This window comes from Stenella coeruleoalba, assembly GCF_951394435.1.
Source record: "Stenella coeruleoalba genome assembly, chromosome: 13".
Classification (NCBI taxonomy): Eukaryota; Metazoa; Chordata; class Mammalia; order Artiodactyla; family Delphinidae; genus Stenella; species Stenella coeruleoalba.
The window spans coordinates 1,153,388-1,181,271 of NC_137159.1; the positions used below are offsets into that span (position 1 = coordinate 1,153,388).

The 27,884-nt window shown below is 55.4% G+C and overlaps 1 protein-coding gene across 5 annotated transcripts in view; it reads right to left on the reverse strand.

Moving 5' to 3' along the window:
* The window catches only part of SH3RF3 (SH3 domain containing ring finger 3), a 206,375-nt gene extending 178,879 nt beyond the window's left edge, over nucleotides 1-27,496 (reverse strand). For 2 of the 5 annotated variants that reach the window (XR_013831165.1, XR_013831166.1), the window contains exon 1: nucleotides 25,927-27,494. Coding sequence is in view for 3 of the 5 variants with exons in the window: in XM_079941603.1 (XP_079797729.1) it covers nucleotides 25,927-26,448 (522 nt within the window). In the remaining 2 variants the exon portion in view is untranslated. Of the gene's footprint in view, nucleotides 1-25,926 lie in introns of all 5 variants that reach the window. The other 3 variants (XM_079941603.1, XM_079941604.1, XM_079941602.1) reach the window with 3 other exon arrangements.
* Between the last annotated feature and the right edge of the window lie 388 nt (nucleotides 27,497-27,884).

The following is a 27,884-nucleotide window of genomic DNA, read 5'->3' on the forward strand; positions in this document are numbered from 1 at the left end:
GCCCCATGCCACTGCGATGGACACGTATGCACATACGTTTACGTGGGTGGCCTCAAGCGCAGCCTGAGCTTTTCTACATGTCGTTTTTTAAAGTCTATGGTTGTCTTTCACCCTCTAGAACAAAACCCTAAACGAGTTAAATCAGGATGACGAACTTTTTACATCGGGCAATCATTGTAATTTCAAGTAGTTTTAGAAACCCAACCCAAGATAACAGAAGGTCCACCATAATGACAAAGCAGCGGTGGGTGTGCACAGGGGCAGGGCCCTGTCTCCCCCACCTGGGGGTCTGAGCTCTGTCCCGGGCTGTCCTGTCCACGGCGGGGACCCACTCCAACACCGAGAGACCCGGCTGCCTGGCCTCGGGCTTCTGCATGGCTCAGTACAGTGCCCTGTCCTGGTAAAGCAACTGGCCTTTTCAGATAAGGATTTCAAACAAGTTCACAAAGAACAAACATAACTGCCTTCACTCTTTGCTGAAGCTCTAAGAATCCAACTTTTCACTGATTAAAAAAACGCACACACTTCGAATTTGTCTTACGTGGCATTTCTTTCACATTGATTCAGAAAGAACCATTTACCTGGCAACACATCCTGCCACAGGATTCTGGTCGACACCCAGGAAAGCAATTGCCCTTCAAATCCCCAGGAGCAATCCGGAGAACATTCCACATGCAACGCAGCGTCCACCAGGGTACATAACCCACCCCGGTGACTCAGACCCAAACAAAGGGGATGCGACACTGACACTGACCCGTCGGTCCTGTGTTTTAATCACAGCTACGACCTGGGTGTAATGCTGCCAGGGGCACCTGGAAATAAAGGGAAAGGCAAGCCCCTTCCGTGGCTGACGAGGCCACCATCTCCCGGGACCTGCCTGGGTGCAAACATGGACCTTGGCTGGTGTCCCGCTGGATGCCTCGGTGGGCAAATATGTTCTAGAAGGGGGCACAGCACCCCCCTCGCAAACCCTGACCAACAGCCCCATCCAGCTCGGAGAGAGAACTAGGTGGAGGGGCTGCTGCAGGCGGAGGGAGGGGGGCCCCCCTGAGTGGGCAGCTGGGTGGGACGTGGTCACTTAGAAGGCCGAGCGACCCCGAGCGGAGCCTGGGTGGTGGCAGGGGTGGCAGGACGGTGGGAGACCAGCGCCCCCCACGCCCGCCCTCCGAAACGGCGCAGCAGCACCGGCCACACCTTCTGTGTCCGCCCCATCACTTGTCATTTTGATGGCCAGGATCGGAACCTGCTCGCCGGAAGACGGAAGAGAAAGACCGTTGATAACGGCTGGCCGAGAAGTCCCCCAGAACTCCTAAGGGAGAGGCCACCCTGGAGGGGGACACGGATCTACCCACAGTCGGCCCAGCAGTGCCCTGGGTGGGACACGCGACACCACCTCCGCGGAGACATCAGGTCCCCCGCACAGCATGGGCTCCACACGCACCACGTTGTTAAGCCCGCTCACAACTGCTGCGTGTCCGGTTGTAGACAAGAAAACGGAGGCCTGAAGGGCTGAGGGGCGCGCCCCCAGCCGGTGAGAGAGGAGCAGGGCCGCTGGAGAGCCCACCCCCAGGACGACACCCCGGGGAGAGCAGGCCCTGGGGACAAGACACTGATGGCCTGGGTCCTATGAGCTGTGTGACCTTGGACAGGTAACCTGCCCTCTCTGGGTCCTACCTCCGCATCTGCAACGTGGAAAAACTATTCCTGGCCTGACGGAGCTGCTGTAAGGACCAAATAGCGTGTGTGTGAGGGGGGAGGGGGGGTTACATCGGTTTGGGTTTTGTTGTAGGGGGTTACCTGCACGTTTCAAAATCAAAGAGTTTTCCAGGCCATTACGTTGGCCCCTATTGGGACCTGGACTCAGGACACCGCCTGCTGAGCCAGGAAAGGGGGCCTGAGCGGGAGGCAGCGGGAGGCAGCGGGAGGCAGCAGGAGGCAGCGGGAGCAGCGACTGAGCAAACCAGGGTGGGGGTGGGGGGCAGACAGAGCCAGGCCAAGGTCAGCGGGAAGACAGCTAGAGAGGGAAGCTGGCAGGCGGCACACACCCTCGGCCAGCCTCTCCAGGGGCTCCTGGCCTCCTGGGCCCGGTGTTCAGCTGGGTCCCCATGCGGGGGAACCGCCAACAAACTCCCACCACCCGACGGGTCCGGCTGGGTCTCTTTCTTGCAAGCAAAAGAGTCTTTAAAAAACCAGAACAAGCCAGTTTCTGGTTTGCTTAATAGCCCTGGATCCTTCTTCAGTGATTTCTTCGGCCCCTCAATTTCCCTCCCACGAGGAACTCTTCGAGGGTAGGAAACAGTGTGGCCTAGCCAAGAGGGCCCTGGGCTAGTGGGTAAGTGCCCTGGGGACCTCCAGCTCAGGGACCAGGACTCGGGGAAGTCGCGGACGCAGGATGCTGTGTGCTCACCTGCTGCGGGAGCACTTCAGCCTCAGCCCAAGGAGCTGTGAGTCTCAGGACCACCTTTCTTACGTCATCCCCTTACTCTCTGGCTTCACGCCCAGAGCCAGAGAAGGGAATTAGAACCTGAGTTTCCCCAGAGCCGCGGTGAGACGCTCACCTCCCTGGTCATGACGCCCACAGCCCAGCCCTCCCGCTGCCACCCTGGCCTCCTGCACGCTCCTCCAGCCTCAGAGGACACAAACCCATTTTCCTTACAGACGCTCATCCTGGTTAAAACCACACACACACACACACACACACACACACAAAGTATCTTCAGTCTAAAAGAAAAAGCACATTTCTTTCCTTCAAAACCATACACACACAAAAAGTCAATTTCCATATCTTATGCTGAGAAACCCAAAGTTCTCAGGAGTTTCCGTGAAGTCATCATTTATTTATTAATTCAGTGACTATGTACATATTCATCTCACTGTAACACAATTATTTTTGCTCATTAAACATTTTGTGCTGCCAGAGACACCTATGAAATCTAATAAGCAGCTTCCAGAACTACACAACACGCCAATCAAAAATGTTAATTAGATCTAAGCGAGCAGCACAAGATTTTTAACCCAGCGAATTCCAGGTGGGAGGGAAGGCCGAGCCATCATCGATCTGCCTCACTTGACCAGGGCTTCATTCTGGAAAACACCGTATCTGACTTCAAAGATTTGGGGTCCAAAGCTGACATAATATAGTCGTCCCTGAGTACCCACGGGAATTGGTTCCAGGACCCACGAGGATACCAAAATCCACAAAAGCTCAAGCCCTTTGTATAAAATGGTGCATGTTACCTACGCACATCCTCCGTAGACTTAAAATCATCCCTAGACGACTTACAATCCCTGACACAGTGTAAGTGCTGTGCACACAGTTGCTGGTGCAGCAAATTCAAGTTCTGCTTTTTGGAAATTCCTGTAATTTTTTTTCTTTTTCAAATATTTTCAGTGAGAACCCACAGATATGGAAGGCCAACTTCCATGCCTAGAGAATTGAAACCATCCAAATACAGTGTCTCTAGATCACCTGCTACAGGAGACGCCAGGGGGGCCCAGGGCTCAGGTGGCCCAGACACCTGCCACGGAGCAGGACACAGGACAGAAAGCCACCACGGCCTCCAGCTTCCTCAGCATTCGTCAGGCCCGGGAAAGGCCCTGTGTTAGTTCACATCAGGCCCTTCATATTGGAAGAGAGAACACTGTAAAAGAGCTCGAAAAACCACAGTGACAGGGAGGATAAAAATGTGGTCCTGCGATCCTGAAGAAGTTACAGAACATGACTTTGCAAAGAGGAAACGCACGGGAGGGTGTTTTTGCTCGGCACAGAAGGGAACCTCACCTGGACTGCGGTTACCGTAACAGGACAGATGGGGTTCAGATGTAGGAAGGGAAAGTATCTGGGTTTTAGGATGTGTGCTTGTTTGTTTTGCTTATACCTTAACACAGAAACAGCTTGAATAACTAGAAGAAAATATTTGGGCTGTTAGGTCTGCTGGCTTCCAGAGTACGTTAGATGCTTTGGGAGACAGAAACACAATCAAAGGAGGCTCCTGCTCCCTAAAAACCTGCAGTTCAGGAAGGAAACCCTACCTCAAAGGAGAAGCACGGATTAAACACACAGGCTTACCTGCCTGTGACCCGCGTGCCACCAGGCAGTCAGCCCAACTAAATCCAAAGAACTGCCTCGCCTACTAGGCTCTGCTCCCCTGACATCTGGAATCCACCCGACGATCAAGTGCAAGCGACTCCTGTAAGGTTCCTCTGAGCATTCCTACCCTGAGGCATTCGGAGAGTTTTCAGATTCCTTTAGGAGAGCAGGACCTCAGCGTGGTGGGGACACTCAGGCCTCCCTCCTCCCAGGCCCACCCCACACACCTCAGGACCCCTGTGTGTGCTCTTTATCACTGATTCTAGCCTGGTGGGGTCACATCCCCCCGTGAGAATCTGATGGCCACAGTCCCCAGGGAAACAGAAGCTCCACGAGTAATCACGTACGGTCCCCAGGGTCTCGGGGCTCCCAAGTCCATCCTTGGACCCTCTAAGGAGCCATGGTCCCAAGGTAAGAAACCCCTGCCCCAAATTACTTCATGTCCAATTATTCCTGCCTGGTTGGTGACATTCTTCGGTCCCAGCGCAAGCACCTTTACAGACGTGAACAGAAACCACTCCCCTGGCCCCTTCTGTGCACCAGCCCCAGGCGGCATTCATCTTCCTGCCTAACAACCCTGCCAGGGGGCCACCACTCCTGTGTTCACAGATGAGAAAACAGTCCCCTCATCCCAGCCGCGGGGTTGGTTGTGTCTCACTGATGGACAAGTCCCCGCGCCCAGTAGACAGAGCTTATTGTCTCAAATTTGGGAACACTGGAAAGTAACTGCCCCCAGGTCACACGGCCAGTGGGTGACAAAGCTGGGAGAAGCCTGCTGGCCCAGACCCAGGGGAGGGCTCTCTCCTCTGCCCCTCAGCCTGGCCCTCAGTCATCTTCTCTTCCTTCTTGCACATCTCAGCTAGAACCCAGAGCCTCCCCTGTGATCTTCGACCAGCCTCAACCTGATAACTCCATCCCCACCTCCAGACACCGGGGTCTTTCTCCCCTAAACAGGCATCATCTCTGCCGAGAGCCGTCCAACAATGCCCCTGCTCCCGTAAAATTAGGTTCAGGGCTGAGCCTGGCTTCTGCCTCCGTGACGGCCTGCCTCCTGCCTCCACACCCCTTATGCCTTTTGACCCCGAAATCGTGACTGTGTTGGTCTCCGAAGCACAGCATGCCTTGCAGGTGGCATCCTTCCTACTGGAGAATCTGTCTCCTGACTGTTCACCCGTCCTCTTTCAAGGCCCCTCCATCCAGCCTTCTCTGAAATGACTTCTCAACTAACTGGCTTCCTCTTCTGCACTTCCATATGTTTTATGAACGTCTACAATTACCATTTAACTCAAGCTTTACAAAACAATTACGGTACAGATGGGTCTTCCCCCACTAGGTTGTATACTGGTTATTACCCTTTGAATTCTCAGCACTTAGCACTGTGCCGAGCAAAGAGCTGGGAGCCAGGAATGCAGGTTGACTAAGCGAATTTTCCCAGTATGTCATCCCAAAGCAGGAGAAGAAGGGTCCCAGGCAGAGACAGAGGGTCTCTCGTGCATATAAACAGAGACGATCATGGGGACACCTGCTTGTTCTCTCATGTGCTTCAATATAAGTGATCCTGATAAGTATTACCATAAAATGCTGAAAGAACTCTCAGGAAAAATAAATCAGCACTTATCCCATAAATAATTAAAATGTATGTTAAAAACTAATCTACTGGCATGACAGCTTAAAGCTAGTGGAAAACGAATTCTCTTCTATTAAGATGACACTGTTCAAAACTACTCACTTCCATTTTAAGTTCACCCACCTAGAAAAATCCCCTAGTGGAGGCAGCCATTTTCCTTTTACTGATTCTGGAGACCCTTAAAACTAAGTGTTCTGCTCAGAGCTCCTTTTAAGCCAAAGCAACATCCGAAGACTTCCGACCTGCTGCTCTCTGAGCAATCGCGGGCCTGGCCTCACTAAGGGGAGAATCGCGGGCCTGGCCTCACTAAGGGGAGAATCGCGGGCCTGGCCTCACTAAGGGGAGAATCGCGGGCCTGGCCTCACTAAGGGGAGCTATGCGTGCACCCTGTTTGCGCAAACGAGTGTGCAAGCACCAGCTGGCTCACGGAAGCTGTGAAACTGGCGATGGCCACGAGCTCTGTGTTTACTTCCAGGCTGCTCAACCCCACCAGCACTCGTGTCTCAGTAAGAGAGCCTCTTCTGCTTCTGTGACACAGGATGACGCACAGACCCCTCAGGGAGGCGGCCACTGAGACAGAGCAACACGAAGCTCAGGTCACAACAGGGCGAAGTGATCAAGAACGAGCACCAGGGACATGGTGGGGAAGTACCACCACCCAGGCACCAAACTGGCCTCAGCCCTGACTCTGGAACTGGGATTTGGATCCCACTCTGAGGTGTGAACAGGTCTGGGGCTTCCACGCAACTGACCAGGACCAGGGCCACCAGCGGGGGCTGCCCTTCCTGGGGGCCTCTCAAAGCACGTTGAGTGTGGGCTTTTATTGTCAGACCCAAATATGTGCACAATGTGTATTTCGGAAGGAGGTAGACACAGTCCCCCCTTTTAGGCAACTAGACGGAATCTCCCCACCAGATGACATCAGCTTGAACAAGCCCAAAAGAGAACCCAAAATACATGGGGAGGGAGAACGTTAGCGCCTGTGCTGGTCCCAGCACCTGCTGGGCCCCGCCCTCATGGTCTGCCCGGGCTGCCCCAGGGACTCATTCTACACGGGTCAGGTTCCCACTTTGTCCTCTGAAAGGCCATTAAAACCTCCCACGTCAATTCATGACCACCATCAGGAAAAATCCCGTCTTCCAAATAAACTGCATTTACTAACGCTTCGTCTTCCTGGTCCGTACCACATACATATGCATTTCCCAGTCCAGGCGTCTGCCCCTCTGGACGTGGGCCCCGCTGCCACACCAAGGGGCTTCCCAACGCTGTGTGACACAGAAGAAAGGCCACCGTGCTAGGTCAAGTCTGGCCAGGCTGCTCGCCAGCAGAATGAGTATGGCCCGTGGGCTGCGGTTCGCTGAGCCCTGGTCTTAAACATGCAGCCTTAACAGTAAAGGAAATGAAGAACTCTGGCATTTGTCCAAATTATCTCAAAACAGAATAACCCATCTTCACCTGAAATAGTCACATAATGGACACCTAGGTCAGGGATGGCTTGGCTGGAGGCTGGAAGGGCCAGGGGGCCGGAATGAAAAGGAGAAAACCTGGGCGTGGGCTCTGCCCCCTCTCACCTCAAGTCTGGATCTTTAAGGATCTTTCCAACTCTGCAATTCTGTCATCCTGAAACCTGTGGCACAGTCTGTATTCGATTTCCATGAAGAAAAACAGATTCTAAAACTCTAAAAGATGGCAATTTTAAAAATCTGAATAAAAAAATAATATATGCTCACTGTGGAAACTTAAATAGAACAAAAAACATGGAGAAAAAAGTTAAAATTCCCCTTGAGTCCCACTACCCAGAGATGACCCCACAGGGCCAGCATCTGTGTAGACACACACGTTACATGTGATACACGCATCCACACTGAGATCCACAGCAGGCAACAGCCCTGAACTCACATGTTCATTTGGAAAAGAAATCCTGGCCTCAGCCACGGCCGTCCGCTTCTCTAAAAGACACCAGCTGCAGTTAGGTGCTGGGCCTATGGAACGCAGGGGTCACGTGTGCAATCCACGCGTGGTGCAGCTGGAGCTCCCTGGGCGACCTGCCATCTCATCCCAAGTGCAAGGGGGAGAGGAAGAGCCCACCAGACACAAAGACCCTGCCCTCCGGCTGGGCAGCTGACAGACATTCACGTGACACAGCGGGGGAGGTGGGGAGGGGAAATCACACAACTAAAGGGTGTATCTCTCATCCACCGAGGAGGATAGGGGTTGATATTGCAAGAATGTTTTAATGATTTTAAGTTACAAACGCAGCCTCAGGGGAAGGGAGCCCACCGCAGGCAGGAAGGGCAGTTAGGGTCAGTGCGTGGTGAGCAGAGGCTACTGACCTCTCGGCTGCTTGAGTAAAGCCTAGGGAAGCTGGAGAGGTGTTTTCAGGAACGTGCATGCCCGGCACTGGGGACGGTGGCCTTTCCTGCAGACAGGCGCTCGTGACTCAAGACCCAGTGCCCGAGGACCCTGCACATGGCATGGACAGCCAGCTCCTCATCAGCCCCTCCGGGGCAGAGGTTCCAACGGAGGCAACTGCTCTCCACACCCTCTGCTGCAGGGTCACTTCAATGGAAATGCCTGTGACTGGGAAACGGGAAAGTTGGCTCAAAGCCACCAGAAAAGGAACGGGTTTTGCCAAAACCAAAGGAAGCAGCTACGATTCAGTTCTCTGCACATTCATGTATTTCATGGGAACACAAAATGGGATTTTCACAAACAAATCCACATAAAACACAAATAGAAAGTCTTCAATCTATGAAAGAGACTCAGCCAGGAGCAAGCCGTCCAGCCTCCTCCTCCCAATCTGGAATGTGTTAGGACCTGAAAGGCCATCTGGGGCACAGGGCAGGGGCCTGCGAGGGCACTGGGAGGGGCAGGGCCTCCGGAAGGCATCACCAGGACCAAAGTCCCAGAGGCCCAGACAATGTTTCCAGATGTTGTCTGGAAACGTCTGCCAGACAACAGATGGTAAGGAGGAAACAGCATATCTGTCCTGTGTCCAGATGAACTTACTGTCCCACTTCGGGCTTGAGGGTCCTGACGCTGCCGTGAGCCCAGACGCCAGCATCCTTCTGAGAAGGACAGAAAGAAGGAGCAAAGGCTTGGAGCACAGGGAAGGCAACACACCGCTCCTTTCCTCTGCCCCTGCAGAGTAACTGACAGCAAACCCCATCATTTTGTTCGAAGATGACAAAAACTCTGAATTCCAAGCAGACTGCAGACAAGACACAGACATGACAAAGAAATATAAGAACAGTCAACCAGACAGACACTTGCAACCAATAAAAACCCGGTGAGCTGTTTACACTCTGTAAATAACTCAGAAAAGAAAAGTCGAAAAGCAAGCGGGGCCTCCACGAACCCCCCCCCTCCTCTACCCTCCCCTCACTCAGACCCACCCTGGCTGCAGTCCCACCCGGGCCCAGACTTGCCCAAGCTCCTGGGCTTGGGAAGCCGTCCTGTTCACCTGCGGGCCTCTGAGTCCCCAAGCCCATTGCGCCCTCTGAACCGAGAGGATAACTGCATGTCCCCGCCAGCTCAGAAGTCTGCCCGGGGACTGACCCTGAGTCCCGCTTCATCACCTCCACCGTCATCACCTCCATTACCGTCATGACCTCCATGACCTCTATTACCACCATCACCTCCATCACCTCCATCACCTCCAAAACCTCCATTACCGTCATGACCTCCATGACCTCCATTACTGTCATGACCTCCCTGACCTCCATCACCACCATCACCTCCATCACACCATCATCAAGGGCACCCTCACAGCACAGGTCAGGGGAGCCGTCCTGAGATCCTGGAATCCATCGGGAAGTGCTATGAACTTAGCAAAAGCAGCTCTCCTCCTCCTGGTCACACAGATACATCCTGGCCGTGCTGAACTATCAGAGACAGCATCCAAAGGTGGGCTCTAATCACAGTGAAGCCACAGCTCAGGTCATTAGGTAACTCCTGGCAAGGCTGCTCTGTGGAAAAGGGCTGACCCCTCCCAGGACTCCTCGGCCCAGAGGCGTTGAGAAGCCCAGGGAGGGTCGCCTAAACCCTTCTGTCCCCTCCAGGAGGCGAGGAAGCTGGGGGAGGGGAGCCCTGGAGATGCAGCAGGGGCGCATCAGGGTGCAAAGTCATTTGTGTGCAAAGACCATTCTCACTGTGCATCCTGACACCACACAGCTGCCCCAGGAAGGCGGAGAATCCTTCTCAGGCCAAGAGGAAGGCTAGTCGTGTTGACGGCTGCTCACCAGGTAGTCCTTGATGTCAAAACAGGCCAAGAAAGGCCCTTGCTCCTGGACTGACGGGTCCACGGCCGGAGGGACAGACGCCCGTCCTTGCTGGGGGATCTACATCATCAACTCTCAACTGCAAAGCCCACCCAGGTGGTCTGGACCCACCTGCACAGCTTCGACAGGCTTATCAGTAAGTTACAGACTTAACCAGGAAATCTGGACAGGATTTTGCCTCTTTATTCCAAGTGTGATGAGGGGAATCTACAGCTGAGTGGGTTTTCAGGGCAGAGGTCCCCAGTCCCAGGAGTGACAACAGAGGCACAATAACAGCCTTGGAGGGGCTGCGTCCCTCATAACCCCAAGTGGCCGCAGCAGCCTCCCCGCCCACCTCCTGCCCACCTTCCCCATCAGGTGCACGAGACACAACACTCTCTATGGACACACAAAGCCATGGGGTGCCTGTCCACCCCGACGGAACAGCAACTGCTTGGAGGAGAGGCTGCGCTGAATGATGGGACAGAGCATGAACGACCCAGATTTCCACGGTCACAGCCACCCAAGCCCAACTAAGCAGTCAGCCCAGGCCCGGGACTCTCGGAAATGGGGTCTGTGGGCAGCACAGGACAGGGGCCCAGAGCATGAAGTGGGTCAGAGTGACATATGTGAAGGTCCTCGGTCACCATCACAGCCCCCGAGGTAACATTACAGCAACCTGGAGAATCTATTCAGGGTTCTCATTCCAGCTGATAAGAACATGCTGGGCACCATGACTCGAAGCCCCATCCACCAAAGAGACCGTGGCACCCTCCCAAGTCAGAGCTGCCAATCCTTCCCGGCAGGGAGCAAGCTGAAGGAATATGCAATCCCTGTGTGATTTCAGGGAGAAATCGGCCTTTGTTAACCTTTATTCGGAGATCTTCAAATAGGACAGTATTCAAACTGAAAAACACATGCAGCTGTTATCAATAAATCAGGAGCCACTGGTTTGAACCCATCATCAGGGAAGTTACAACAACCCTTCACACCACTTTTCTTTTTAAAGTTTTTCTTTTTTTTTTTTTGATGTGGACCATTTTTAAAGTCTTTATTGAATTTGTTACAATATTGCTTGCGTTTTATGTTTTGGTTTTTTGGCCGGGAGGCATGTGGGCTTTTAGCTCCTCTGATCAAGGATCGAACCCGCACCCCCTGCACTGGAAGGCGAAGTCCCAACCACTGGACCACCAGGGAAGTCCCCGCATCACTTTTCTGAAAATGTAAAATTCATGCCTTAGGGCTCACACTCAGGGACTCTGCCCTGAATCATGCAAACGTCCTGACACAGACGCCTCGGGGCACTTGCTCCCCTGCGAGATCCCCACGTAGGATGCAGCACGGCCCCGTCAGCACCCAGGCCGGCGGGCCACCAGCAACTGGGAGACACGAAATGCACCCTAGCCTTGATGAGACGGTCTGACCCTCCCACCTACAGCTGCAGAGACCGGTGCCAAGCCCAGTCAGCGATTTCCACAGCTGGTTCCATCTGCAAAGGTAACCGCAAATTAGCCACAGAAGCGGGGAGGACGGCTCACAGCCAGCATTCCCTAAAGTGACAGCAAAGAGGGGAGACCCCTGCTTTCGCCAACATGGGGTACTTCATGCAGGAGCACAACAGGCCCACAGAGCAGCTTAGGGGCCCCCAGGGCGTCCCTGACTCACAGGACAACTCTAACTGCCATGAGTGACCCCCCAGTGACCAAGCACACCTCATCCTTGATGCAGTGAAGGCAGTGAATAAAGAGATGCCAAACCAAACAGTTAAGATAAAGCCCTGCAGTTTGGTAGGGGGAAGGGGGTGTATGCTGCATCAGTTACACAATTTACACACAGTGGCCCGTGCACCATTACACATGCACCGTTACACAGAAGCCACAGCAAAGCTCAACAGTATCATTCAGGATTGAATCACAGACCAGACACTCTGCTTGAAATAAATTGTAAGTAACAAAAGATATGTCCTCAAAGCAAAAGCACAACTTCAAAAGTCTACAATCATTTAAAATAGTCAGTGGGGTGCGGAGCTGCTGTCCCATTGGAGGGGACACCAGGGGACACCCAGGCCCCACCCAGGCCCACTCCAGCCGGAACCGGTAACTGAATTTCCAATGAAATGCTAACTCTTTGTTAAATAATGCCATTTAAAGAGAATGATAGCCCCCACAGCCTGGAATATAAATCTGGTAACATGCCAAGTGGATCAGAAAAAGCAACAGTCCAATTTCCATGCAGTGAATTTTCAAACGCTCCCCTAACCCGGCTGCGCCCCGGACGCCGCCCCGAGGGCACGTCAGCCCCGAGGCCGCACTGCCTGGTCGTCCCTGAGATGAGCTCAGAGTCTCCCACCCCGGCATCACCCCCCACCACGAAGGCCTGCAGGTGACGGAGAAGGGAAGCACCCCTCCCCCACGGTACGCCTGCCGCCGCAGAAAACGGACACCCGGGCAGGCGACAGTTTTGTAACCACTTACCTCTGGGACTCTAGGCCCTCCTCCTACCAACAGCTGGATTTCACTCCATCCCGGGCGGGGTGGTGAGGGGGCAGGACTCCGTGCCCGTCAGGACCCCGAGAACAGCCTGCGGACGAGGAGGCCTGGCGGGAAACCCGCGCTCTCGGGGTTCAGCGGGATCCTCAGCACGCCTTCCTGAAGCCCCCACCGGTCACCGCACTGAGGCCCCCAGAGCCTGTGCTGTCCGCACATCCCGTCACTGCGGCGGCTCCGAGGCTGTCCTGGCGTCGCCCCAGACCCTCCAAAAGCGCATTACGTGGGCACAGATCGCCCGAGGGGTAAAGAGCTCGCGAGACTTCAGCCCCTGACCGAGGGGTAAAGAGCTCGCGAGACTTCAGCCCCTAACCGCGGTGTCTGGAGCTCCACCGCCAACGCCGCCGCCCCCAGCCGGCTCCACGGCCACTGGCGGCCCTTGGAACTGGGCTGAGGTGTGTCGGCGTGTGACACACGCAGCAGGCTCCGCACTGAGCCTGGACAAAGAAGGCAAAGCACCCGTTAACGTTCTGTACTGAGTGATGCTCACGTGCTCACACTTTGGATGAAGTGGGTTAAATAAGACACATTATTAAACCAATTTCATCTGTTGCTTTTTAACTTTTGTAATGTGGCCACTAGAAAATTTTAAATTTCACAGTTGGCCCACATTCTACTCCTACAGACAGTGCTGCCTGGAGTATAAAATTCAGAATCCGAGCCATCAGAAGACTTTATTTGAACACATGGTTAATCCGTTAGCTTTTTGTAAATGTTTCTGAGACATGTAAGTGCAGATGTCCACGGGAAAAATTCTGTATTCCGTCCGTTTCCATGACCACAAATTGTGGAGCCCTGAGGAAATCTGGGCCCGATTTTAACGCTCAGTCCAGGGTGGGAAGCCTCAGATGGACGGCAGAGGCTGCTGCATAAGAAAACTGGACAGGAAGACACTGGCAGAGACCCGGGGTCACGTACCACATTTCCATAATGTTCGTTTCACCGTGTGACTGGAGAGCCCTTCAAACGTACAAAGAGCCCACGGCCAGTCTCCCCAGACTCGGGGCGGTCACCCGTGTCGCGCGGGCCTCTGCGGTGAGCGGCTACCTCCGGCTCCAGCCCTGAGTGACAGCACGCCTCCCTCCCCGCTCTCCACGCCGCCCAGCTCTCCCTCCACATACTCTCCTTACATTCCGCCGGGAAATCCTCCTGCCAGCCAGCCTCTTTGACAATGTAGCAAGCGACAGCAGGGCGTTTTCTGGTTTCTCCCCCAGGTGGGCAGCCTGGTGAGGAGGAAACGATGGGACCTCGGAGGTGACGGGAGAAGGACTTGACCCCCAGCTCACACCTTGCCGTTCCGCCCAAGAAGAGCCCAGAGTCAGCCTGGGTACAGGCCCCACTGCACCCCCAGCTGTGCTGGTTCCTGCACTCCTCTGGGCCTGCAGAGTGGGGGCAGTCACAGTGCCCAGGTCACTGAGCTGTCACAGGGACTGAGTGAATTAATGAGCTGAATGTATTGCTTCTGTACGAAACTCTTTCCTAAAGGAGTTATTTTTAAGCGAACGAATGAGCAGAACAGTGTCAGGCTCCTAAATAAAATGGCTGCAAAAGACCCTCTGTCTCCAGGTCCCCTGTCCAGCTGGTCACCGACCCTCCTTCCAAGACCACGTCTGCTCCAAGCACCTCGGGACCCCAGGCCTCCACGTCCGTGTTCCCTCTCTACCCGGCCGGCTCCCAGGTGGCAGGGCTCCCCAGGCCTCTGCGCTTGTCTGCGAGCTGGGAAGGGCTTCCAGGAGACATCTCCCCAATCCCTCCAAACTTTCCCGGCCTCTGTGGTTTGGGCCGGTACTGCCCAAGGCCGGCGTCCACGCCGCCTGAGGACTCTGACAAGCCAACGCCCGGCTGCACCGGGACCGGGCATGTCAGGACCTCTGGGATGGGCCACGCTGCAGCATTTGGGGGATTTCAACGTGCAGCCCAAGTCCAGGAGCACCGGGCTAACACCGGACCATGGCTGCAATGCTTTCAAGGACGATTTCTTCCATAGGTAAAGACATCCTCTATAGATTGCAAAGAAAGCTCACTGCCTTTTTTTAGCCTAAATTCATCCAATTAGAGGATAAAATACACACATCACAAAACGTCTCCACTGAAGCTGAGCTTGTTCAGCTGCCACTTCACTCGCTCTCTTGGCCGCATCCCCATAATGCCCGCAGCCTAAGCTCCAGGGGGTCAGAGACTGGATGTCAGCCTCTGCAAGGTCACAGGGCCGCGTGGACGCCCAGAGGGGAGGCACAGCCCTCCTCCCCCGGAACACAGGCGGGGGGCACAGAGCAGGCACTCGGGACAGCAACCCGAGCTCCTGTCTCTGCCTGTCCCTGAGGGAGGGAGCCCCGCACCCGTGGTTGGTGAGGCGCTGCGGGAACCCCTGAGCTGAGGGGGTTACAAGTACAGATGACTGTCAACATGAATGCAAACAGCAGCACGCTTAATCAATGACGGAGGCTCTCATTAACCGAGTCCAGGAGCCAAGGCCCAGGGGGACGGGCGGTGCTCCCAACATCCGGCGGAGGCTCTCATTAACCGAGTCCAGGAGCCAAGGGCCAGTGGGACGGACGGTGCTCCCAACGTCCGGCGGAGGCTCTCATTAACCGAGTCCAGGAGCCAAGCCCAGTGGCACGGGCGGTGCTCCCAACGTCCGGTGGAGACGTCGGAACGGTCAGGTGGGCGACGGCCGGGGCAGCGCTCAGCCAGGCCGCTGGGCCCGCTGCCCGCCCCTCCCTCGCCCCGGAGCCCAGAGCACCCGCGGATGGATAAACAGAGAAGGGAGAGAGGAAGGAAGGGCCTGGAGCTGAAGCTGGACAGTGCAGACGGGGTCTCAGACCACAGCTCACCTGGGCTCGGCCTGCTCCGCAAAGAACAAAAACAGGACTGCTTTTCCTTGGTAGAGTCACCAATCAGAGCCATTCCACAGCCTGTCGATTCACCTAAAATAAATGTTTAAACCAGCGAGGTCTCTGACACTGCAAATATCTGAGACTTGAGAGAACACCAGCTGTAACCAGCGCAGCAGCTTCACTTTCGAATACGCCCCCGTTGCGTCCTGTCTCCTAAGTCCTGGGTGTGTGTGTCAGCCTTAGAAATGATCCCTTTCCCGTTTTTAAATGCTGCGGTTTCTGCCCGACTAATGCCATCTTTAATTATACATCATCGAGCACCTTACCGTGATCTAATGGGGTCCATCACTCATCAAAACGGCCCCATGGGCAACCACGGTCCCCAGAGCCAGTTACGCAAACCTCACTCCATTTGTCACAAGTGTCCACCTGCACCTGCAGACACCGGCACACACACCTCGAGCCCCAGCATCTCACCAACTTGTCCAGAAGACACGATCGCACGATGCCAGCTTTCTACCGGCCCCACGTAGCACAGTGACAGCTGGCGACAGTCGGGCCTCCACCCCAGTGGCCGCACGTCCAGGCCCTTCATGCCATGCGCTCTGCCTGGGCCGCACCCAGAAGGCCAGTGCTGCCCGAGTCCCGCGGCAGCTGGTGGTAGAGCCAGAGGGACCCGCGGGGACAGACAGGCTGCAGGCGTGGACAGGCCTTTCCTGTCGCCAGAGGACACAACGGTCCAGCTGCGTGGGCTTTCTCGGCATACGACACATTTCAAGCAAACTAAGGTCAGCAGAGGTCAGCTAGTCCCCAAACTTTCATTCAAAGGGATGAACTGCCCACCAAATTAATGACTGTAAATGTGTAACTTACAAAATGATAATATATATGTATGTTTTCTATATATTAGTATATGTGTGTGTATATATATATATATATGTACACATATCCATTTACATACATTGAAGTGTATTCACTACTGAGTGACAATGAACAGGTGAGGCTCTAATTCTGGACAATTTACCTAAACAGCTGAGGATTAACCTCATAAGAGAAACTCAAGTTACTAAACCAAGTGCCCTAAGGCCTAGAATCAGAAAAATATAACTAGAAAGGCCACTCAGCGGACAATTAAGAATAAATCACTTTTGAAAGAACTGGGAATCGTGACAGCGTGAGACCTCGTACGTACGCCCTCTTGTATAATTGACGCGACATCTTTCTCTGGCCCCTTTGTGGGTCTGTGTTTAGAGTTCCATTTAGGGCAGCAAGATTTTCACTCAACGTGAATCAGATGCGTTGACCAAGCAGCAGGTGGGAAATAACAAACACACAGAGCGTTTCTCTGCTGCGCAAGCAGCACAGCTCACCCCGGGCTGCCCGTGGCGCGTGGACCCAGTCCCGCCTGCAGCGTGCTGTCCGTGCACCTGCTCCCCGAGGGCCCCAGCAGCGGCTCTCTGGACTCACGTCCTGCTAACAAGCCTCCCAGTGGCACCGATAGCTGTGATTCCAAGAAACAGGCATTTCGGCCATTTCTTTCTCCTTCTAAGGAGGTACAGCCAAAACCTCTCTCTTTTGGACAAAAAGAAGACCCACTCTCTGACTCACTCCAGGGTCACCAAGAGTGGAAAAAGGAATAGAAACCAGAAAAAAGGGAGAGCCCAGCCCTCCTGCCCACAGCCAGTGACTCCCCTGGGTGGGTGAGGCTTCCAGTCGCCTCCCCGGCTGGGGACACTGGGAGCAGAGTGAGCTGAAGGGGGCGGTTCGTTACTTTATCCCGAACACCCCAGAGTGTGTGGCTCCAGTGGGAGAGGCAGAATGAGATGAGAGGGACATCCCAAGCTTGGGGAGAAGGGATCGCAAGGAAACATCCATATGCAGACTCTGCGGGTCCCCCAGCCCTTGCCCCCAGGCCCCTCCCCAGGCTCCCAGCCCGACTCTGTTGGGGGTCATCCATTCCGTTACTTATTACAATGAAAACTCAAGGCTCAAGAGTAACACCAGCCCTGCCAGCCCCGCCAGCCCTGCTAGCAGAGGTTCCGAGGTGCTCATGCACAGCCGGGGTTCTCCCGGCTCCTTCTAGATAGGAAGCCGCCAGGCCACAGCCTTGAGGTGCCCAGGCGCCCACACTCTGCTTGGTCAGCACCTTGCAGATGAGGACTCTGCAGCACAGAGGTCACACCGCGCCCAGCACGGGCCCAGGCGCACCTCAAGGCTGTGTGGAGGGGGCATCAGCCTGGCCCCAGGCAGCCCACGTGCACCGAAAACCATCACCTGTCCCGGCTGCCAAGGCCCTGCTCCTGCACAGGGTGCAGACCCAGGGAATGGCGCGGGCCTGACCCTGATGAACTTGCAATGTGCATGGGTGAAAAGACCCAAGACCCCGAAGGCAATCAGGGAATAGGTTCTGGAGCACAGACATTCAATGAGAATGTAGGAAACTGGCTCCGGGAGTGCACAGGGCCCGTGAGTGCCGGGAGGTAAATGGGGGACAGACAGTAAGGGCAGGGCAGCCGGGCGGGGGTGTAAGAAGCAGGACAGACCACGTGTGGATGCTCCTCTAAAGCATCCCAGGGACACAGGAAGGAGGCGTGGACACACCTGCGCTCGACGCTGGAGAAAGTGGTGGTCTGACGTAAGCCAAGGGCAAACGCCCAGCGGGAAGGAAGAGCAGGACAGTTACTGGCCGTGCAGCTGGGGCCCGGGTGGGGCAGGACAGGGACCTAGAACCTGCCCAAAGGGAAGAGTGGAGGGCACCTGTGGCCCAAACGGCATCGCAGGGCGGTCACCCAGCTCGGGGCACAGCAGACTGGGGACAGCGGCACCAGTGGGGAGTTTGGCCGGCAGGGACCCGGCCGGTGTTGCAGAGGCAGAAAGGAAGATGTTAACTGTCCCTCCCGGGAGTCATGATAAAACTTGGTGACGCAGACACAGGTGAAGGGGGAAAATCAAAGACGACCCCAATTCCCAGAAGATGTCAATTCCAGGGCAGGCCCTTCCACTCAGCTCATCAGACAGCCCTGCCGTGAGCACGGGACCAGCCCAGAGGCCCAGGCTCACCTGTCTCCCCGTCCCACCTGTCTCACCCACAGCCCTCAGCTCCAGGCATGAAGGGTGCCGGGAGAGTCTGCCTGACCATGTCCTTTGCCCCACACCCGTCTCTTAGTTCAGAACCTTGTGCCACTTTTCTGCTGTGTCCAGATCCCGGCCTGGCACCTGACAGGCTCCTGGACACGAACATGACTCCGGGCCAGGTGGGCCCCTGGCTGCAGGTGGACACATGTCACTTTTAAAACTTCTTGCCCATTTATATTTTCAGCCTCAAACAAATCCCAAGTTTTCACACTTGCTATTTGAGTTGAAAACCCAAACGTTGGCTTCCAAGCATAAGGTGCTGTCCTGCTTCTCACACTTACCTCATCCAACTTCTCCATCCTACAGATCCTGGGCACAAATGCAGCCCAGGCCCCAGCACCTCAGGCGCAGAGCAAGCCAGGGGTTGAAAAGGTAAAAGTCAAGCTGCTCAGGGAAAATGAACTCTGGTCATTCTAGGACTCCAGGCGGTTTTTATCCAAACTAGTCACCCAGGTCTCATCCTCACAACACTTACTTTAAATCTGACTTACTTTTTATTTAAATCTGTTCCAAATCAAACCTCACGTAACTGCCATAATTTTTTTAGTGGACCGCTTGGCATAAATAGAAGAGATCATTAAAGGAAACGTGTTAACATAAAGCCCATCGCCAGGTGCCAGCAGGGACGTCTGTGGCCACCGCGGCAACCCCGCTGGGAGCAGCAGCGCCCTGTGTGACCTTCCCCCTCTCTGTCACCAGACCAGGTCACACTCCATCAGCGAGATGCCACCTCTGTGCTCACTGGTGGTCTGTTTCCAGGTGGTATTAACAGGGCACAGGCCACGTGCCCCTCCGGTCCTGACACCTCATGCTGCACGAACACACTGGCTTTCGTTACCTTCAGACGGGCTTGGGGAGGGGAAACAGGTGCAATTTTTAGGTCACGTAGAATTGGGAGGATGATTATAAAGAGTTAAGGAATCCCACAGTTTATCCATAAACAGTAGATATTTATGTCTTATGTAGACGTCTCTGGAACACGTGTAGGGACAAGGTGGTGGTACTTCAGCTTTGTGTGTAGGAGAAGTGAACGCAAGGCAGCTGTTGCCGCCGGGACGTCTCCGCTGTTTCAGATGCGCCTCGTGCTGCATTTGCTGGTGAGGTGGCAGGCAAACTGTGCCACTTCCTAGGCCAAAATAATTCTTACCCCAAGTACCTGGTGCTGGCTGTAGTGCCTGGTACATAGTAGGTCCTCAGATATGCATTCAGTGAAGTAGAGAGACATGCATCACCGGCCCATCTGCACGGCTGTGTGACGGCCCCCTGTGCCCCCAGTATTCCCGCCCGGCTCGGCACCGCCCAAAACCCACCCTCCTGTCCCTAGCCCCTCGGCTCCACAACAACTCACACCTGCTTCTGGTGCCGGCGTGTTTCTAGATGTCACTCACTGCTTCTGTTGACCTGAATTCCCGCAGCGAATTCTAATTCACTGAAACTCACATACATTCACGGGAGCAGCGCACACACGTCCCAGAAGTAGAAGAGCCAAGATCCTAGTGTCTTCTGTTTGCAGATGAGCACCGTGGACTCATTCCCACCACAAACACTCGGCAGGCGAGAGAACCAGTGTCACTCATCACCCACACGCCAACGCGGCCAGAGTCCAGCTCAAAGATGCAGCCTGTGAGCAGAATCTGCACGAGCTGCTGCTTCACACACTCTTTTACTCCAACTTTGCTCAGAGGGAGAAGGGAGACATGTCACAGTTCTTAAGCCATTCCCCACAGCTGACACCTCCGACACCCTCGCCTTTCAAGGCGATGTAGGATTCCAACAGGACAGACGTCACGCGTGCATCAAGTTCTTCAAATCCGAAGATCTACCAAGGAAGGCAAATCTGACGAAAACTGACCTTTGTCTCTTCAAGCGCCATAAAGAGCGTTTCTCCCTAACTGAATCCTTGATGTTTTATTTCAAAAACGTACCTTGAAAAAGAGCACGTTAACTGCGAAAATTAAGATTAAATGCAGATTGAACTGAAGCGCACCCTTGAAACAACTGTATAATTGAGCCGCGATCTCGTCCTGCTCTGGCGAGCCTCACACGCTGGATGAGGAACAACACTGTGAGTCCGTCCTGCACACGAGGGAGGTGTAGATGGGCCACCTGTCCTGCAGACGCGCTCGCTGTGCTTCCCTCTCAGCACAGCCCCCACCAGTGTGCCGCACTGAGCAGGATCATGTTCCCGGATGCCTTCCTTAAAACAGATGAGCTTTTGGACTTTTTCTCATTTTAAAGACGCTTATAAGGATCAAGCACGCTACCTCGATAACAAAGATAATACCTGGAAGCAATTTAAAGGTGAAACAGATTCAAGCCCTTGGCTAGACGCTCATCAACACTCAACGATCCAGTCATGGGAACTCAGCAGACTTTGAACCTAGAGGCACAACATGCATCTCTCTCTCTCTCTCTCTCTCTCTCTCTCTCTCTCTCTCTCTCACACACACACACACACACACACACACACACACCCGTAATTTAGGACACTGACCCCACTAGCAGTGAGGTGGGCCTGTGCAGCGCACCTCAGTGGTGATTCGAGGTTTCGAAATGCATGTTAGTGGTGGCACTGAGCCAACGGCCCACAGGGTGCGCTAAGCCTGCACCTGCATTGCCTCTGTCACCCGGTAAAGCAGACAGGTGCCCTCACTCACTGATTAACACACACCCCACCCCGTGCCAGGCCTGGCTGCCCACCAAGTCCCCCACCCTCCATCCTCACAGGACCCTGAGGAGCCCAGGGATCCCTCCCTCGCCTAGTCCGGGATGCTGGTGGGGCGGGGCCGCAGCCTCAGAGGGAGGTGGTCCTGGGTCCCAAAGCCCCCAGAGGTGGGCTGGTCCGGGCTCCGGCCAGATGGCCAAGTCAGGTCTGCTCCCCAACTTGGAGACTGACCACTTGGCCTCTCGGAATGTCACTCGGATGAGATGCCCAAGGCCCCCGCATCTAACCTTGAGACCCCTGGGTGGGGCTGGGGTGACACCAGGATGGTGGCAGAGCAGAAGGATGGATGAGGACGCATCCCTGAGGACAGAACGGAGCCCCGGACAAACCCCAGGCACCCCGGACTCCAGACCTACGGCTGCCAGTGACCTGCCCCCAAAGCCACCGCACTCCCCGGGGACCCCCTCCACCGCACTCCGCACCAGCCCGCCCACAGCAGCCGAGCCAGAAGCAGCTGCAGCCGCGTGCAGAGTGGACCTCAGGGCCCAGGCCCCTTGCTTTCGGACCAGGGTCTCTGATTAACCAGGTTCGTGGTAGGGAGAGGCGTCTAACCAGGAAGCCAGTTAGCCGGTGCGTCCAGAGTTCACCTTTCAAGGTCACCCCAACTCCAGTGCCCCTGAGCGACGGGGTCTCGGAGCTCAGCTTCCCATGTGCTAACTAGCTGCCTCTCTGAGCTGCGGTCGGGAAGCAAGGAGACACACTTACACCGCCCGGCACGCCCTGCACACGGCAGACGCTCCATCAACAGTCACGCATCCCACCGCCCTTCTGAAAACACGTCCCGAAGGACTGGCCGTGCCTCATCTGTCACAAAGGCCGGCGTCTGCCCCGGCGTCACAGAGACCACGGTCACCACTGTCTGCCATCCCGGGAGCTGCCTGGCTTCCGTGAGGCCTCCAGGCCTCTTCTCTGGAGTCCCCGTTACACCCCAGACCAAGCCACAGCCACCCACCCCCACGACGCAGTAATGTCCTAACCCTAACCCTGCACCGGACAGCCAGGGCGTCCACCCTATGGAGGGCTGCCACCTGGCCAGGCACTGCCCAGGCCATCACTCCTGCCCAGGGAGTCTGGATTCCCAAGCATGTTGATGCAAGTGTGCTTACATACTTACATATAAACATAAACTCTAATTAAACAGTATGCAAACCAAAGAAATCTAAGTGCACAAGAAGTCACTCCTTGGAAAACCAAGGTGACTGCTTAGGAAAGACTCAGCAAAGAGAGACAGCTTTAAAACTCACATCAGCAGGAACAAAACCAGAACACACTGAGGGGGGATTATTTAAAATCTGGAAGGTGCTCCACTCAGAATTTTTGGAAAGTCTCTTAGTTCTCAGTCCACTTGAAAGAAACAAATAGGAAATCATAGGTTGTGACTGAAAGACAGGTTAGAAGGCAAAGAACAGTCCAGATCCTGCATCCAAAAAATGGCGAGTTATTATACGTGTGTGTTTGCAAGATAAAATGTCTAATAGACACCATTTGTGTGATTCACTCCACTATCTCATTTCTGGGTCCCAGTCACACTGGCCGAGAGATACACAGGTTTCCAACTTAAACATCCCCAAGTAACTGCAGGCAAACTAAACAGGTTCTGACTCTGTTTCCCATCAGCAAGAGCCTTACCCAAGCCTTCCAGAGGTCTTTGATTGTGATGACGTCCTCCCTTTAACCTTCACAGAACTCTGGCCGACACCTGCCCCGTGCCCACAGGAACCTCCTGAGAGCACAACGGCTTCGGCCCCTAATGCCAGCTCCATCAGGGGACACACCGCCTGGCTCACCCAGGATGGTGCCCGGCCCAGTGCAGGTACGTAGCAAAAGCTGTGTACGCCAAATACAAGGCAAGGGATTCCCACCAAAATAATCACAAAAAATTGGAACTGTCTGATATATTAGAGCCTTATTCAGACACATTAAAAAGTACTCTCTGAATTACTCGGTTGAGAACCTCAAAACCCTCCCGGAAAGACAAGTTGCACTGAAAACCTCCATCAATGTAGTTAGGGTGTTTAAGGGGTCACCTTGCAAAACTGTAAAACAGAACAAAAACAGATTAGGCCAAGAAACTCAGCAATTGCGATGGCAGCGCATTCAAAGAGCTAAGGCGGCTCTGAGTGCCAGCACAGCATGGCAAGCATTTGCTAGCCTTGGGCATCGTAACACGGTGTAAAGGTTCCGGGGCAGCATAATTAACTGATCCCTGATGCCTCGTCTCAGAGGCACAGGTGAAAGCAGAGCTCCGCCCACCAGGCTGGAGGGTCCAGGCAACGCTGGTGAAAGATGTGAGTGAAAGGTGTGGAAAGTGCTTCAGGAACCAAACGGAGTGAGTACATTCCCAGCAGCTACCTGTCACTAAATTAACAAACATTTAAGCGGATACCTGCCGATCTACCCACCCAAAACGTCCACACGTCCCAAAGGAAGGTTGGAGCAGCATCTCAATGGGAAATGGGACTGTCTTATATTTACAGTCACCTACTACTAAGGCATATATGGTACCCATTGATAACGAGTGCCCATCTATTACACAGCACGCGGCAACACCCGGGCCCAGGACTTCATCCAGTGGACAGTCAAGTACCAGAGCCTATTTGGAAGTGATGCTCAGTTGAAGGCTTTGCCGCCACATTCACAGACCTGCTTACAGTGCAGCCCTCTATGCGGGACGTCTGGTTGCCCAAAAAGACTCCCAATGACTATTGAAAATCAGTAGATTAAAGGCTAGATGATACTACAGTCTACAGGGCCACTACTTTTTCTTTCCTCTCTGAAAATCATCAAATGTAATATCGGATTTAATTCAGACTCTTCCTAGGACCCAAGCTTAGTCCCCCTGGTGAGTGGGACCTGGAAGAGAGGACTGGGGGTCACACTGAGATAACACAGGAAAAAAGGAAATGCGTTCCAGAGTCCGCTAGGCTCAGACAGCCCTGGACATAGTCTGTTAGCTGTATGTATGTGTCCCGAGAGAAAGTCAACCAATCATCCCAAAATCCGGGCGACAAAAAATTATTAATTCCCTGGTACTAAGTGTTATGAATAAAAGTTGTAAGTTCAGCTCCTTCACAAACGTCTTTAAATGCCACAAATGCCACGGAGCCCAGGAGCTGCCTCAAGGCCAGTTGTTACCCGCCGCCCTCCTGATCAAACACAACTCACAAAACGTCCCCACTAGAAGCATCATTCCAAAAATCATTTAGTTCTCCGAGCAGGAAGAAGTAACCTGGTTATTTTGCAAATAAAGACCTCTAATTATAATACTTTAGGTAATAACAGCAAGGCAGGAAAGAAAAGTTTGAAAATCTGTAATAAGAACACTTGTAGCTGGATTTAATCACAATTAAAACCAAATAAATTAACATCAACTCCCCTTCAGCAGTGACCCCATTTATAAACATTCCTTGACTATTCTTGACTTGAGAACGGGCATTCTCCCTGAGCCTCCATTTCCCTGATCTATAGGAAAAGTCCAGTGTGGCAAAGTCTGACTTTTAACTCCAAAGCTTAACCCTCAAGGGCTTAAGTTCCTAACCTCAGAGACACTGCAGTGCTGAGAAATTTGGATGGAGAACTTTCCCCTCACCTCAGCACTTCACATTTGGGAAGGATTATTTAAATGGTTTATACACCACCAGATCTTTAAAAGGTCAAAAGTAGAGGGACACGGTTGTGCTTTCTAAAGTGAATGATATTTGCAATAAACCAAGAATCTTTTCAAGCTTTTCTACATTTAAAGAAAATACAAAACATGAGTAGTTCCTTGTTTCTCACTTAAACCAGCAACCCACGGGCTCGCCTCCCTCCAGCAACAGTGCCCAAGGTGGCCGAGGGTGTGAAATGACACACTCTAAGTAGCTCTTGAAACCAAATCACCGGAACCCTCAAGATAAGGTCTTTGAAACAGAAGCAGTCCATGCTGTACAATGTAGCTGCACACACACACACACACACACACACACACACACACACACACACCTCAAATAGCAACCCAGTGGAAACACAATGGGCCTGAGAACCCAGGGGAGGACCAGGGGCCAAGTCCAGAAGGGCTGAGCCAAGCATTCCTGGGCTCCAGGTTAACTTCTCCCCTCCTGCTAAAGGAGCTTGTACTTTGCGTTCTTGCAACCCAGGCACTCAGTTGCCTCTGCCAGGTCCTCCCTGGCCAGACACCAGGCAGGAGGCCCACCATCTTCCCAGCTGCCAGAACCTGGGAAAACACTAGGTGCTAACTTCAGTCCAGGCGGGCGAGGGTGTGGGGAGGGCTGGTCTGGGGGTCCAGGAGAAGAAGGCTGTGTCTGGGGAGATGGAGGGCCCAGCAAAGTTAAAAGGTGGGGAAAGAGGCCCAGCCTTGCGAGGGACTGAAGGGGAGCAGGGGGGCAGGGAGCCTTGCCCGCCTCAGGGAGGGCGGGGGGCTGCCACACACGCACAGGCCACCACAGAGCAAGTGCAAGCGGAAAGGGATTCCAGGGGAGAGGATGGGCTGACGGCAGGTGCCAAAGAGAAGTTCAAAGGGGAGGGGGCGGAGGGGAGCACGTGATGTCCAAGAGTTGCCAAGTAGGACTTGGAAGGTTACACTCACGGAGTCCCTGGAGGGAAGCAAGTCGAGAAAGAAGGCCATCGCGTAGCACCTCTGGTCCCCTGCCCTTCCTCGCCGCCCTCCCCCCACCAACACACTCACACCTCGGCGAAGTGCATACCCACCTTTGCTGGGGGCGCGCTCCTGCTGGCTGCCAGCTCGCGCAGGCTGGCGTTGGCGCTGGTCGCCGCGGGGAGGAGAACCGGGGAGCCAGAGGCGCTGCCCCCAGGACCCGCGAGCGCCGAGGCCGCTCCCGAACCGGGGCCGGGGCCCGGACCAGGACGCGCGGGTGGGCTGCTGCCAGGGCTGGTGCCGGCGCGGGGCCGCTGGCGGATGCCGTCCAGCAGGCGCACCAGCAGGATGTTGGCGGGCAGTTCGTCCACGCCGCAGCCCACGAGGATGCGGCACTCGGGGCAGCGCAGCTCGTGACGCGAGCACACGATGCTCTCCAGGCAGCGGCGGCAGAAGGTGTGCTGGCAGGGCAGCACCTTGGCCGTCGTATCCAGGCGCTCCAGGCACACGGAGCACTCCAGCAGGTCCAGGAGCGACGACTCGTCCATGTCCCCGCCCAGCCTGTCGCCGTCGCCCTCGCTCTGCGCAGCGGCGGCCGCCCTGGACGCGCACAGCCTGGGCGCTCCGAGCAGCATGGGGGCGGCGCCGGCGGCGGCGCGCACCTCTAGGTCCCGGGGCCGTTGCGGAGGCCGCCGCGGGCCGTGGGCGCCAGGGTCGCGCCCGAGCAGCCGCTGGGGAACCGGGCTGCGCTGCGACTTCCTTCTGTGCGGCTGGCAGCGCTAAGTGGTGCCAACCGGCCTGCGTGGCAGGGACCGGAGCTCCGAGCCCCGCGAGCCCCCTCCGGGCCGCCGAGCCCACCCAGTTCTTCGGCGCGAGGCGCCGCCGAATGCGGGCTACACCTGTCCCTCCGCGAGTCCGCCCCGCACGGAATCCAGCGGCGCTGCCTGTCGGGCACAACACCCGGCGGCTCTGCTTTCGCAGCGGCCAGTCCGATGCCGTGAAGGCGGGGGCGCAGCGTGCGCGCTCCCCCGCACCGCCTCTGTGCGCCCTTGGCCTGCCCGCGAGCGGCTGCCCAGCTGGCGCAGCGGGACCCCTCCTCGTCCTCGGCCGCGAGCACGTGCGCGGGGAGCGCGCGGAGGTCACGGTCACTGCGGGGCACGGGGAAGGGGCAGCTGCGCCCTGGAGCTGCCTCCGCCTGGGCGCACGCAGCCACCAGTCCTGCCGTTAGGGCGCTTCCAGGGTCCCCAGGAACTCCGGGGCGCTCTCCCGCGCAGGCCCGGGCCTGTCCCCTCTGGCGCCCGAGCCTCCCTTCGCTCTCCGTGAGCCTCGGAGCGGGATGTTTCCGCCTGACGCCGCCGCGAAGGAAAGTTTGGGCGGCGCTATGCGGACCGCCTCCCTGGGCAGCGCCGGCCAGGAGTCTGGGGACGCAGCCAACACCCGGGCATCCTCCTCGACGACGGCCCGGTCCCCTACCCGGCGGCGCGCGGAAGTGACAGCTCCGGAGCCGGGGTGGGCGCGGGGCGCCGGGCGAAGCGGAGGGGAGGGCGCTGAGGTCCTCCCGGCGACGCGCGTCCAAGACTGCGCCGCTGCCCGCCGGACCCCAGCCTCGCGCAGGGCGCCCCTGGGGACGCGCTCGACCCCCTTCTCGGGAGGCGCAGGCGAGGGGAGACGCGGTCTCCTTCCCGGCGCCCGCCTTCGGGCGCGTCAGAGCGACGCAAGAGCGCACGGAGGCCCGGGGGCCGCGGGGCCGCGGCCGGTGGCACAGATTCCCTGCCGAGCGCTGCCCCCTCGTGGCCGCTCTGGGCCCAGTCCGAGGTCGGCGCAGCCTGGTCCAGGGCAGGACGCTGGACCGTGCACATCTCTGAAAGGGGGCTACAACAGAAGGGCGCGAGGGCCCTACTCCTGGTCGGTCTGGCTGTCTTGCGGTTTGTGAAGCTAAGTGTAGCTTTTTTGACTTTCCAGGAAGAAAGTAATAGTTGTTGAGGCTTCAATGCCACGAACATGCATCTTTTTATTTAATCCTCTAAACGGCCCTGTCGGGTAATTATTTTAACCCCATTTTGCATGTGAG